Source organism: Hylobates moloch, unplaced genomic scaffold, assembly GCF_009828535.3.
Source record: "Hylobates moloch isolate HMO894 unplaced genomic scaffold, HMol_V3 SCAFFOLD_21, whole genome shotgun sequence".
NCBI lineage: Eukaryota > Metazoa > Chordata > Mammalia > Primates > Hylobatidae > Hylobates > Hylobates moloch.
This window is the reverse complement of record NW_026652296.1, coordinates 25,579,238-25,593,485: the sequence shown is the minus strand read 5'-3', so window position 1 is coordinate 25,593,485 and position 14,248 is coordinate 25,579,238. Positions and strand designations below refer to the sequence as shown.

The following is a 14,248-nucleotide window of genomic DNA, read 5'->3' as shown; positions in this document are numbered from 1 at the left end:
CCTGCCCTGGGCACTTTAATGATAATCCATTTATTGGGTTAACTGGCTGTCACTGTGGATGGCAGTGAGCAGGCCTTGGAGTGGCCAGGACATAGGACAGATGTGCTTTGATGGGAGAGAAGGGAAGGAAAAGCCAGCAGCACAGCGATGCGAAACTAGAGGCCAGAGGTAGAGGTGAAGGGCAATGATCAGGGAGCAGAGATGAGAGCATGCCAAGGACATCCTGTGCTGACTTCACAGCGCTGGCTCTGGGCATAGGCCAGTCTCTTCCTGGAGCTTTCATTTTCTCTCTTTGGAATCTGTCAACTCCCTACTGCAATCTGTTCCACAGTCGTATAGCCAAAATCCTCTTCCTCTGTCTCCATTTATTCAACAAATATTTATCTTAACTGACTCTAATCACATTCTCTCCTGTTTGTCCTGCAGTGAAGCCCTTTTACATCTGCTTATCTCTTTTGATCCAAGGGAAGGAGAATTAACCCTGACTTCCAGAGAAGGAAATAGTCTCAGAAAGGTTAAGCGATTTATCTGAGTTGCCCTTTTAATACTGAGTACTGGACTCTCTCAGTATCCGCGTACTCTGCTGCCCCCTACTGTGAACATAGCAATAGGTTTTTAAATCACAAAAACACACAGCAGAACACTATGCAACACTGCAAAGACTACACAACACTACAAATAGTGCTTACATTTGTTCATTTAGCAAATATTCAGCCAGGTGCGGTGGCTTACGCCTGTAATCCCAGCACTTTGGAAGGCCGAGGCAGGTGGATCACTTGAGGCCAGGAGTTCAAGACCAGCCTGGCCAACATGGTGAAACCCCACCTCTAAAAATACTAAAATTAGCCAGGCATGGTGGCGCGCACCTGTAATCCCAGCTACTCGGGAGGCTGAGGCAGGAGAATTGCTTGAATCCAGGAGGCGGAGGCTGTAGTGAGCCGAGATAGCACCACTGCACTCCAGCCTGGGTGATAGAGCAAGACTCCATCCCCCAAAAATAAATAAATAAACAAATATTCATTGAGAGCCTACTATATGCCAGAAATAAGCAGGTGTTGTCCTTGTGTTCATGGAGCTTATGGTGTGGAGGGGGAGATAGAATTACTCAAAATAATTACTTGATTACAATTTGAATAAATACTATGAAGTACAAGGTGCTATATGAGGGTATAGAATAAGGGTATGTAGCCTGGTCTGGAGACTTAGGGAAATCTTACATGAAGTAGAATTCATAGGAATAAATTATTGGTTGGCTATGGGGGAGGTTAAAGAGATATCAAGAATGCCTTCCAGGTCTCTGGCATGAACAACTGGGCAGATAGAGCACTATTACTAAGTAGGGGAAGCCCAGAGGAGGAAGCCATTTTGAATGGAAAGAATATTAACTTGGCTTTGGCTTTTTGCAGTTTGGGAATCCTATGAGACATTAAGGTATAGATGTGGAATAAGCAATTGGATTTAGGAGTTTGGGAGCAAGGTCTATGCTAGAAATAGAAAGTTGGGAGTTGTTGGGATACAGATTGTATTTGAAACTGTGGTCATGGATGACATTTCTTAGAAAATAATAGAAAGAATAATAATAATAGAAGGCTTATAACTTCCCTGAGGAACTCCAGAATTTAAAAGGTCAACTGGAAGAGATGGAGCTAGCAAAAACTTAGGACAAGGGGCCAAGGAGGGGAAAATCAGGAATGTGCAATGATGCCAAAGTCAGGGGAAGTGTACTTCAAAAAGGAGACTGGTCAACCATGCTGGTAATTACAAAGAAGTCAAGTGCAATGACTTTCTTGGTCTGCAATGATTTTCTTGGTCTACAATGATTTTTTTGGTCTGCCTAGTGAAACTGAGATTCAGTTTCAGAGGACTAGAGGTGGAGAAGACTAGGCCACTACTTCCTAGAAAACCTCCTAAAGGCCACCATAGCCTATGGTCTTGAACCAGTGGTCTTCATAGTCTTTTGCTCACGTACCACTTAAAATAATTTTGATAAATAATGTCAGCTGGGCACAGCGGCTCAAGCCTGTAATCCAAATGTTTTGGGAGGCTGAGTCTGGAGGATCACTGGAGCCCAGGAGTTTGAGACCAACCTGGGCAACATAGTGAAACTCCATCTCTACAAAAATTTAAAAATTAGCCAGGTGTGGTGGTGTGTGCCTGTAGTCCTAGCTATTTGGGAGCTATTTGGGAGGCTGAGGTGGGAGAATTGCTTGAGCCCAGGAGTTCAAGGCTGCAGTGAGCTATAATTATGCCACTATACTCCTATCTGGGCAACAGAGCAAGACCCCATCTCTAAGAAAATAAATAAATGAAGTAAAATTAAAAAAAAATTAGACCAAGTACAGTGGCTCACACCTGTAATATCAGCACTTTGGGAGGCCAAGATGGGAGAATTGTTTGAGCTTAGGAATTCAGGACCAGCCTGGGCAACATAGTATGACCTCGTCTCTATGAAAAAAATTTTAAAAATGAGGTGGATGTGGTGGCACCCACCTGTAGTCTCAGCTACTTGGGAGGCTGAGGCGGGAGGATCACTTAAACTCAGGAGATCAAGTCTGCAGTAAGCTACGGTTATACCACTGCACTCCAGCCTGGGCGACAGAGCGAGACCCTGTCTCAAAACAAACAAACAAAAATATATACATATTTTTAAAAGATAATTGAAGGATATTTTCTGAATCTTGTATTTTTAACTCTCCTGATCCTGAGCTTTTTTTTTATTGCCCCATGCAATGTATCATTCAGGGTGGGCCAGATATATGCCTTTCTTTCTTTTCTTTTTTTCTTTTTTTTTTTTTCTGAGATGGAGTCTCACTCTGTTGCCCAGGCTAGAGAGCAATGGTGTGATCTCGGCTCACTGCAAACTCCACCTCCAGGGTGCAAGCGATTCTCCTGCCTCAGCCTCCCCAGTAGCTGCAATTACTGGCACGCGCCACCATGCCTAATTTTTGTATTTTTAGTAGAGGCGGGGTTTCACCATGTTGGCCAGGCTGGTCTTGAACTCCTGACCTCAGGTGATCCGCCCACCTCAGCCTCCCAAAGTGCTGGGATTACAGGCGTGAGCCACCATGCCTGGCCTTTCTTATGAAGACTAGCAGAACTACAATTATGAAGAAAAAGTCAGCTTGGAGCCTCAACCCCAGGAACTTTCTCAGGTGGAGTACATCTGGAAGTTGAGGATCTGGAAATGAATTTCCTTAAAGATATCCATGCATGAGTACCCCTTACCAAGTCTTCATGTACTTTACGGCTATTGCATATCCCATTTGAAAACCAGTGTTGCAAAGGATTGGGGGCAATCTGAAATTACTGGGTTCCTGGAACTTGGCACTGATTGATGGGGCCAGTGGGCCCTAATGAGATTCGACCTCCATTTTAAAAGCGTGAAATGTATAAGGAGATTCAGAGATAGGTGTAAATGGCTTGCGGAAGCCTCCAAAATTTTCAGGTCCAGGTATCTCCCACCCCTTCAAAGGACTGTCTGATACTATCCCATGGCTCCTGGAATGAAGAACCAGTCATCAGGACCTGCTGGCCTCTATGAAATTAAGAATCCAGTCAGATTTAACAACCTGAAGATGAGGTGTAACTGTGAAGCAATATATGGCTGATTTTTTAACACACCCATCCAAATACATCCACTCCAGCTGATTCATTCTCTCAACTCCCATGTGCTAGGTAATGTATGAGGTGCCAGAGTTACCCAAAAAACAAACAAAGCATAATCCATAGGCCAAGCCCTGCAGAAACTCTAGGAGAGAAACTTTTAAACAAATAATTATAAAAACATTGTGATCAGCTGGGCATGGTGGCTCACACCTGTAATCCCAGCACTTTGGGAGGCTGAGGCAGGAGGATCACCTGAGATCAAGAGTTTGAGACCAGCCTGGCCAACATGGTGAAACCCCATCTCTACTAAAAATATAAAAAAATTAGCTGGGTGTGGTGGCGCACAACTGTAATCGCAGCTACTCGGGAGACTGAGGGCAGGAGAATTGCTTGAACCTAGGAGGCGGAGGTTGTAGTGAGCCGAGATCATGCCAGTGCACTCCAGCCTGGGTTACAAGAGTGAAACTCTGTTTCAAGAAAAAACAAAACAACGCTGTGATAAAGAGTTTATAAAACTATGTGCAAGAGCTGGGGGAGTACTGAAGAAAGAGTGACTTGAGTAAGAACTTTGTAAGACTTTGGGAAAACTTCCCAAAGGAGGTCACATTAGAGTTATTTATTGACAGGAGTGTAGTACATCACAGAGAAAAAGAGATGGCGGTGGAAGGATGTTTCAGGCAGAGGACGCAGCATGTCACATGGGCAGCCAGTGTCCAAGTGACACTCAAGGGTCAAGACCTGCTTCATGGGCTTGTGACCTCTGTAGTCACACAGGGCCCCCCTCTTAGAAGGGCCCTAACGCTTGTTTTAATGCTCTGCTGTCATCATTTTGAAGTTCTTATTTTTTTTTTAACAAGGAGACGTGCGTTTTCATTTTTGCACTGGGCCCTGCAAATTATGTAGCAGGTCCTGCAAGAGGGCAAGATGAAGGCAGGGAGACCTGCTGGGAAGTTACTACTGCAGTCCAAGTAAGAGATAATGAGGGGCTAAATCAAGGTCTTGTCATCACAGTAATACACAGCCACACCATTTTCAACTTCTTCCCAGTGTGTTCCTCAGTTTAGATGTAGCAATTTCCCCAACTGGAAAGTACTTAGGTTGATTTTGATGTTTTGTAATTACAAAGAATGTGGCAATTGAATAATTTTCTACATTTGTGTTTGCACCTATGCAAGGATATCTATCTAGGATAAATTCTCAGAATTAGAATTGATGGTCAAAGGTATGCTCATTTTCAAGGTTGACAGGCATTGCCAGTTGGAGACCCGAAGACGGTATACCAGTTTGTATCTCTTCCAACAGTACGGAGGAGTATCTGTTTTATCATGCCCTCTTTAACACTTTGTAGTATCCAACCTTTTGGTATTTGCAGTCTGATAACGTTAAGAAAGCAGTGGCTGATTGTCTTAATTTGCCTTTCTTTAATTACAAACAAGGTTGGTCATTTAAAAAATTATTACAGGAGTCTGTTCAGGCCAGGCACAGTGGCTCACGCCCATAATTCCAGCACTTTGGGAGGCCGAGGCAGATGGATCACTTGAGGCCAAGAGTTCCAGATCAGCCTGGCCAACATGGTAAAACTGCGTCTCTACAAAAAACATAAAAAAATTAGTCAGGTGTGGTGGCATTGCCTGTAGTCCCAGCTACTCGGGAGGCTGAGACATAAGAATCGCTTGAACCAAGGAAGCAGAGGTTGCAGTGAGCTAAGATCGTGCCACTGCACTCCATCCTGGGCAACGGAGCGAGACTGTCTCAAAAAAAAAAAAAAAAAAAAAAAGAGTCCATTTATATTTCTGTTTGCATGAAGCCCATTCAGTCCTTCGCCATTATTGAATTGGGTCATAGGTCTTTTTCTTTTTGGTTTATAAGAGATGTTTTATGTTAAAAAAAAATTAATAATAAATATTTTACCTTGTTTATATTTTGTTGCTTTATTTCTGCTTTTTTTTTGGCCATGCAGATGAAGGCCTGAATTTTTGAAACCTAAGTGAACTGTTATTGCTTTCACTGTATACCAGTATTTTGCAATATAAGCCCTCTTTTCAGGGAGTGGCCTTTAGAGGCTATTACACTTTTTTTTTAGAAGCTTAGCTTGTTCATTTGGAGAACATACAATACTAAAGGGAAAAAAAGCTCAGCTTGTACTTATTTTTTGAAGAGATATTATATCCACATGATTAAAAAGTCAAAAGATACAAAAAGGTACACAGTGAGAAAAATCTCCTTCCAGCCAGGCACAGTGGCTCCTACCTGTAATCCCAGCACCTTTGGGAGGCCAAGGCAGGCGGATCACATGAGGCCAGGAGTTCGAGACCAGCCTGCCCGACATGGTGAAACACTGTCTCCACTAAAAATACAAAAAATAGCTGGGCTTTGTGGTGTTCGCCTGTAGTCCTAGCTACTTCGGAGGCTGAGGCAAGAGAATCGCTCCAACCCAGGAGGCAGAGGTTGCGGTGAGCCGAGATTGTGCCACTGCACTCCAGCCTGGGTGACAGAGCGTGACTCCTTCTCAAAAAAAAAAAAAAAAAAAAAAAAATCGCCTTCTCACCCTGTCCTCAAACCACTTAAGCTTCCTTCCAGGAAGTAAGCACTATTATCAGTTCCTTGGGTATCTGTCCCTATTTTATGTGTAAATGAGCAAGTGCATGCACACACATGTATTCTTTTTTCCGATTATTACACAAATAGTAGCCTACAATACCCAGGATTTTGCACCTTTGCCTTTTTTTTTACCACTTAATATTACATTTTGGAAATAATGTCCTAATTATTCATAAATTCGTAAGTACTTCCTCATTTTAAAAAATGGCTGCATTGGGCCGGGCGTGGTGGCTCACGCCTGTAATCCCAGCACTTTGGGAGGCCGAGGCGGGAGGATCACGAGGTCAGGAGATCGAGACCATCCTGGCTAACACGGTGAAACCCTGTTTCTACTAAAAAAATACAAAAAATTAGCCAGGCGTGGTGGCGGGCGCCTATAGTCCCAGCTACTCCAGAGGCTGAGGCAGGAGAACGGCGTGAACCCGGGAGGTGGAGGTTGCAGTGAGCCGAGATCATGCCACTGCACTCCAGCCTGGGCAAGAGAGCGAAACTCCGTCTAAAAAGAAAAAAAAAAAATTAAAAAAGGCTGCATAGTGTCCCATTGTATGCATTGGTTTGAATATGCTTTTAAGGGAGAAACCTAAGTGAGAAATACTCTCAAGTCATTTGGGGCCGGACACTGAGACTGAGTCGGGGGACTGGACTGGGACCTTCTCTAGATCCCGAACAATCAGACTTTTTCCTTCCTCCAGGCCTTTACCTCCTATTTTTCTTTCTTTTTTTTTTTCTTTTTTTTGAGATGGAGTCTCACTCTGTAGCCCAGGCTGAAGTGCAGTGGCACCATCTCAGCTAACTGCCACCTCTGTTTTCTGGGTTCAAGAGATTCTCCTGCCTCGGCCTCCCGAGTAGCTGGGATTACAGGCACGCGCCACCAAGCCAGGCTAATTTTTTTGTGTTTTTAGTATAAACAGGATTTCACCCATGTTGGTCAGGCTGGTCTCAAACTCCTGACCTCAAGTGATCCACCTGCCTCCCAAAGGTGCTGGGATTACGGGCGTGAGCCACAGCGCCTGGCCTTTTACCCCCCATTTTCTGCCAATTAAAACTTCACACAGTCTTCCATTGCTTATAACTTTTGAACACATGTGTGGTAATGTTCCATGTATATTGTATATAAAACTATTAGCTTTTAAAATATTACCAGTTTTTTAATTATTATTATACTTTAAGTTTTAGGGTACATGTGCACAACGTGCAGGTTTGTTACATATGTATACATGTGCCATGTTGGTGTGCTGCACCCATTAACTCGTCATTTAGCATTAGGTGTATCTCCTAATGCTATCCCTCCCCCCTCCCCCCACTCCACAACAGTCCCCGGTGTGTGATGTTCCCCTTCCTGTGTCCATGTGTTCTCATTGTTCAATTCCCACCTATGAGTGAGAACATGTGGTGTTTGGTTTTTTGTCTTTGCGATAGTTTGCTGAGAATGATGGTTTCCAGCTTCATCCATGTCCCTACAAAGGACATGAACTCATTTATATAGACTCATCTCAAATGCTACTTTCTTTTGGAAACCTTCCTTGATCTCCCTGATATCCCCAGCCAGAGTGACCTCGCTCCCCTCTGAAATCCTATAGAATGCTATAATGTTTTGTGGTTGTCACGCTTTTCATGTGCACAAGTCTTAGCTTTTTTTTTTTTTTTTTTAACCTGAAGACTGTCTCACTTGCCCCAGTACCTTCCACAGAGTGGCTTCTGAGTAATGTTTACAGAATTTTTGAGGTAATTAATGAATGAACAAAGGCACCAAGGGTTAAGGACATGAATTTAGTGTCCGATACTTGGGTTCTACTCCTGGTTTTGCTGTTTTCTAGGTGTGTTGTGGGGTAAATCACTTCTCTCACCCTTTCCTTAGAATCCACTTCACAGGACAGTGGTGAAGATTAAGTGATCTGATGTAGATAAATTGCTTTTCATTGACTGTTAGCTGCTGCAACAGGAATTCAGAGGAAGGAGGAGAGAGGTCAAGGAGACTTCCTAAGCTGGACTGTGCTCTCCAGCCACCCTCTCATTTATATTTCCTTTCAGATCTCTACTAAGAATGTCACTCTGGCCGGATGCAGTGGCTCACTCCTGTAATCCCAGCACTTTGGGAGGCTGAGGCAGTAGGATAACTTGAGGTCGGGAGTTCGAGACCAGCATGACCAACATGTAAAAACCCCGTCTCTACTAAAAATACAAAATTAGCCAGACGTGGTGGTGCATGTCTGTAGTCGTAGCTACTCGGGAGGCCGAGGCCGGAGAATCACTTGAACCTGGGAGGCAGGGGTTGCAGTGAGCCAAGATCGCACCATTGCACTCCAGCCTGGGCAACAAGAGCGAAACTCTGTCTCAAATAAATAAATAAATAAAATAAAATAAAAAATAAAGAATGTCAGTCTTCTTTGTTCCTGTATTTTCTTTTTATGTCTTTATCTTTTGGGTAAATTTGCCTGGCTTCAGGGTGAGGGCCCTCCAGCATCACGAGCTGCCTAGTACTGCAGATTCTTACGACCACTCAAATATTTCTTTCCTTTATAAGAAACAAGCAACTCTACCCTATGGTTAAGCCAATGTGTCAGTTTCTTCCTATCCAAATGGATGGCATCCTGACATCTGCAGTGAGAGGCCAATGCAATTTGGTGGGGGTAGGGGCAAGGGTGGGGGAGTTTTGCAGAGCATAAAGAGCACAGTATCTTGGATCTTCAGCAGCTTGAGTTCAGTTCTTAACTTTTCTTGCCTCATTACAACAGCCTCACAACCCATTTTCCTCATATACTGAGAACTGCTGCAGTCAGGCATGGTGACTGTTACATAGCTGTTATATTAGCCATGCGTGGCCAATATAGTGAGACCCCCATCTTTAAAAAAAAATTAAAATTAGTCAGGTATGATGGCATGTACCTGTAGTCATAGCTACTCAGGAGACTGAGGTGGGAGGATCGCTTGAGCCCAGGAGTTTGAGGTTGCAGTGAGCTATGATCACGCCAGTGCACTCCAGCCTGAGTGACAGAGTGAGATCCTGTCTCTAAAAAAATAAAAATAATTAGAAAGAATATGATTGGAAAAAAATAAAAATACAGGTAAAAATAAAAAAGAACTCTTGTGAGGAAAGCATCTAACATAAAGCTAGACAAAAATTAAGTAACCAACAAACGCGATTTCTCCCTTTAAGCTCTTCTCCACACTGGTACCAGATTTGTACTACTAAAAAGTCCTCTTCTTTCCTCTTATTACAGAGGAATTATCCTAGCTCATAGCTAAGCTCCTCACTCGTATACATGCTTACTCAAGGGCATGGCTTCAGCAGTTCTCCTCTCTCTCCTGCATCATCAATTTTTCCCTCTCTCCTGGATCAGTCTCAATCAACATACAAATGTTATGTTTCCCATCTTAAAAACAAACAAAAAGTCTGTTTTGACTCCACTACCACCTACAGTTGCCACATTTTCTCCTTCTTCTTTGTAGTAAAAACTCCTTGAAAAAGCTATATCCTGTATACTCAACATTTTCAATTCCTCTTGAACCTACTCCAATCAGATTTTTGTCCCCTACACTCCACCCAAACATCTCAAGAGCACCAACAACCTCCACGGTGGTGAATCTAATTACCATCTATTCATCTTCACATTATTTGATCTGTGTGACACAGTTGATTACTCTCTCTTCCTTATTCACTTGGCTTCTGGGAGTTCTCACTTTCCTGGTTTTCTTCTTTTCGGCTCTTCCTTCTCAGTGTCTTTGGCTGATTTCCTCTTCATTTTCCCAACCTTTAAGTATTAGAGTTGCCCCAGGATCCAGTCATTGGAACTCTTTGCTTTTCTGTCTACACTCATTTCCTAAGTAATTTCTTCAGTCCCTTGGGTTGTACATATTATATTGATTCTACTCCATTTCTTTTTTTTTCTTTTCTTGAGCCAGGGTCTAGCTCTGTTGCCCGGACTGGAGTGCAGTGGCATAATCACAGCTCACTGTCATCTCTGCCTCCTGGTCTCAAGTGATTCTCTCTCCTCAGCCTCCTGAGTAGCTGGAACTACAGGCATGTGCCACTACTCCCAGCTAAATTTTTTTTATTTTTTGTAAAGACAGAGTTTCACCATGTTGCCCAGGCTGGTCTTGAACTCCCGGGCTCAAGTGATCCATCCTCCTTGGCCTCCCAAAGTGGCAGGATTACAGGTGTGAACAACTGTGCCCAGCCAATATCATAATTCTTTTCTTTTCTTTTTTTTTTTTGAAACGGAGTCTCTTGTCGCCCAGGCCAGGGTGCAGTGGCACAATCTTGGTTCACTGCAACCTCTGCCTCCTGGATTCAAGCAATTCTCCTGCCTCAGCCTCCCAAGTAGCTGGGATTACAGGTGTGCACCACCACGCCTGGCTAATTTTTGTATTTTTAGTAGAGATGGGGTTTCACTATGTTGGCCAGGCTGGTCTCGAACTCCAGACCTCAGTTGATCCACCTGCCTCAGCCTCCCAAAGTGCTGGGATTACAGGTTTGAGCCACTGTGCCAGCCCCAATATAATATTTCTTGTTAAGATTATCAATGTCAAAGGTTTTCCTAGCAGCTGGTCAGTTTACCATATAGTTCATTAAGTGAATTCCGACCACTCATGTGGTCTTTCCAGTGAAGTGGAGAAGACAGAGTTCATTCATTTCATTTTATGAGGAAACTAAGGCCCAAATAAATGAAGTGACTTGCTCAAAGGCACACCGAAAGTCTGTGACAGAGCCAGTGCTTGAATCAGGTATCTGACGCTAAGTCAAGTGCTGTTTCCATTTTATCCCATGCTCGTAATGGTGACTGAAGGCTGAGAAGTCAGAGTTCCAGTGATTCTATCTTGGGGTGTTGCTCTGAAACCTTCTAAACCTCTTCTTGAACTGATTTCACAGCGGTCTCTGGACCGTCCTCTTACTAAGGACTATCTTAGGGATCCATTTTATAAGCAACTATTTACTTCTATCAGCCTCTTCTTTCCTTATCATCAATATCTACTGCCATTCACATCCACCATCCTTGGGAGCTGGTCAAGGTGGACCACCACAGCGCTATATCATCATTGGCAGTTCCACGAGCATTTGGTATTAGAGGAAAGGAGAAGAATAAGACAGAGCTCAGTCCAGTCTGTTCCCTTTCATTCCTTGAATATACTATTTCCTCTTTCTGGAATATATCCCCTCCCAAATCTTCCAACTTTGGCAGTTTATTGCTCTTTCCTCAATGTTTCCACAACACTTTGTTCTCATTCGTGTCATAACTCATCATGTAACCACAATGATTTGTCTCTATCATCTCCCTACCGGGACTGTGAGCTATTCAACTCAATGGTGTTAATACAGTCTTTGATTTCCCTGAGACTGTCAACTCCTTCTCTCTCTCTCTCTTTTTTTTTTTTTTTTTAGACAGAGTCTCACTCTGTCACTGGGCTGGAGTATGGTGGTGCAATCTCAGCTCTCTGCAAACTCTGCCTCCCAGGTTCAAGCAATTCTCAGACCTCAGCCTCCTGAGTAGCTGGGATTACAGGTGTCCAACACTATGGCTGGCTAATTTTTGTATTTTTTGTAGAGACAGGTTTTCACCATGTTGGCCAGGCTGGTCTCAAACTCCTGGACTCATGTAATCCGCCCGCTTTGGCCTCCCAAAATGCTGGGATTACAGGTGTGAGTCACCACGCCCAGTCAACTCCTTCCTTTTCTTTTTTTTTCTGAGACAGAGTCTCGCTCTGTCGCCCAGGCTGGAGTTCAGTGGCGCAATCTCTGCTCACTGCAAGCTCCGCCTCCCGGGTTCACGCCATTCTCATGCCTCAGCCTCTCCGAGTAGCTGGGACTACAGGCGCCCGCCACCACGCCCGGCTAATTTTTTATATATATTTTTTTTAGTAGAGACGGGGTTTCACCGTGGTCTCGATCTCCTGACCTCGTGTTTCACCCGCCTCGGCCTCCCAAAGTTCTGGGATTACAAGCGTGAGCCACTGCGCCCGGCCTCCTTCCTTTTCTTTGAACCTCTCTTCTTCTTTCCGGTGATACTCCATAATCCTGATTCTTCAGTCTTTTTGGACAATATTTAGATTCACTTTTGGCTTGACTTTTCTCCGGCTCTGAATATGTATGTCTCAGGATGGAACGCTTGGCCTTTTGCTCTCTTCAACCCTTCGCTTTCAGCTTCAACTACCATATTTACCTGAAGGTGTCCAAAATATCCATTCTCCACCCTCTTCGAGAACTCATTCCCATACCCATCTCACAGATCTTGTGATCACCCCAGTTTCAGCAAGTCTAAAACCGAGCTCCTTGTCACCTCCTTCAAGCCAGTTCCTCCACATGATGACTCCATTTCTGTGAAGATGCTACCATCCATCTTTCTCGATTTGCCATCACTCCAAACTCCTTCCCCTCTTCTTGTATGCCCATTGTCTCTTAAATCTGTCTCTTTTCTCACCCCTATCCTAGAAAAAAATGGGTTCTGAAGTCAAATCGATCCAGCTCTATCACTTACGAATCATGCAAGTTTGGCAAACTTATTCAAAGCCTTCCACTGCTTTATCTTAAATTAGGGGCAATAATAGCATCTATTTCATAGGGTTTATCTACGAAGATTAAATGAAATATCGTGCAGGAAAGTGCTTAGCCCAGTAACTAGTATATATTAGGCACTCAATAAATGTTAATTATTATTGTTAGCCTTATTTCCTTATACCTAGACTATTACACTAGTCTCCTAACCAATGTCTCTGCCTCCTCTGGTCATTATTCTCTCCACTGGGAGGGGAACTAACATGGAATATCTATTAAGTGTCAAGCACCTCATGCTGAAAACAATCTTATACAGTAATACTAGCATCATTTTATAAAAATGGAACAGAGCCAAGATATGAACATAGGTCTGACGCTAAAGCCTGTGCCCTTTTTGCATCTCCAGATTACCAGGTAATCATAAAATACTATTTTTCACACATCATCCTGCTTAAACACACACATACACACACACACACACACACACACACACACAAAACCTTTAATGAACACTCTCCCCATTTTCCTTCAGAACACAACCCAAATTTATTATCCTAGCATTCACTGTCTTGTACTATTTCCCTCACTTCCCAACACTTTCTTATAGGAACCCTGTGCTCCAGAGAAACTTATCTGCCGCCTCAGGCACATCCTGTACACCCTCAACTTCCTCCCTGAAATGCCCTCTCCTCTCCCCTCCCCTGGTTTAAATCCAGCCTTTCCTTCAGGTCCTAGCTAGAGTCCCACCCTCCTCCATTACACCTTTTCCTAACTTCCCCAGCCCCTCATCAGGTCTCCCTTGACCCCTGGAGCAGCCGCCTGTATCCTTGTTGACACGTGGTGTTTGCCATTCTGTTTTTCTTTGCGTTTATGTTTTCTCATCAAGCTGTAAACCTCTGCACTTCAGGAAATCGGCCTTCTCTTTTTTGTTTTTGTTTTTGGGTTTTTTTTTTCTTTCAGTATCCCAAGTAGCCCAGAGCCCTACAAATAGAAAGCGCTTGATAAATATGGGTTGTTTTGGATGAAAGATGATCTTCCCAGCTGGATGAGCTCTTTCCCTCTAGGGGTGAGGGACTGAGCTTCACCTCAACTTCACCTAATGTCTCCCAGGAACGCCCCCTCTTAAACGCTCCTCAGCAATTCTCTACCCCTTTCCCCCACTGCCCCGGCCCAGGAGAGCCGCTCAGAGCTCCCTCTCCGGAGTCACCCTCTCAGACCCAGGGCTATTTCTTTAGCTTGCTCTCGAACCCCGCCTTTACCCCAGGGCCGCTCCTCAGTCTCCTCCCCCAGGCTGCCTCTCAGACCCCCTCTCCTCCAATGCCACTCCCTAGGACCCTCTCCGCAGGGTTCCGGACCCCCAACCCCGGATATGCTCCCCCAGGGCCATCCAGTGGTTCTATCTCCAGGATTACTGATTTAGCCTCTTCCCCCTCCGGCTCAGGGCTGCCCCCAGACCCCGACCTCCAGTTCCACCCCTTCGGACCCTGCCTCTAGAACTGTTCTTTTAGCCTCTGCAACCCCTTCCCTAGCGCCGCTCCGCGGCCCCTGCCC

At 44.3% G+C, this 14,248-nt stretch overlaps 1 protein-coding gene across 2 annotated transcripts in view; it reads left to right on the top strand.

Moving 5' to 3' along the window:
* PROCR (protein C receptor) overlaps positions 1-8,507 on the top strand; it is a 43,273-nt gene extending 34,766 nt beyond the window's left edge. For both annotated transcript variants that reach the window (XR_009211541.1, XM_032142300.2), the window contains one exon: positions 8,239-8,507. Coding sequence is in view for 1 of the 2 variants with exons in the window: in XM_032142300.2 (XP_031998191.1) it covers positions 8,239-8,249 (11 nt within the window). In the remaining variant the exon portion in view is untranslated. The remainder of the gene's footprint in view (positions 1-8,238) is intronic.
* Positions 8,508-14,248: the final 5,741 nt, after the last annotated feature.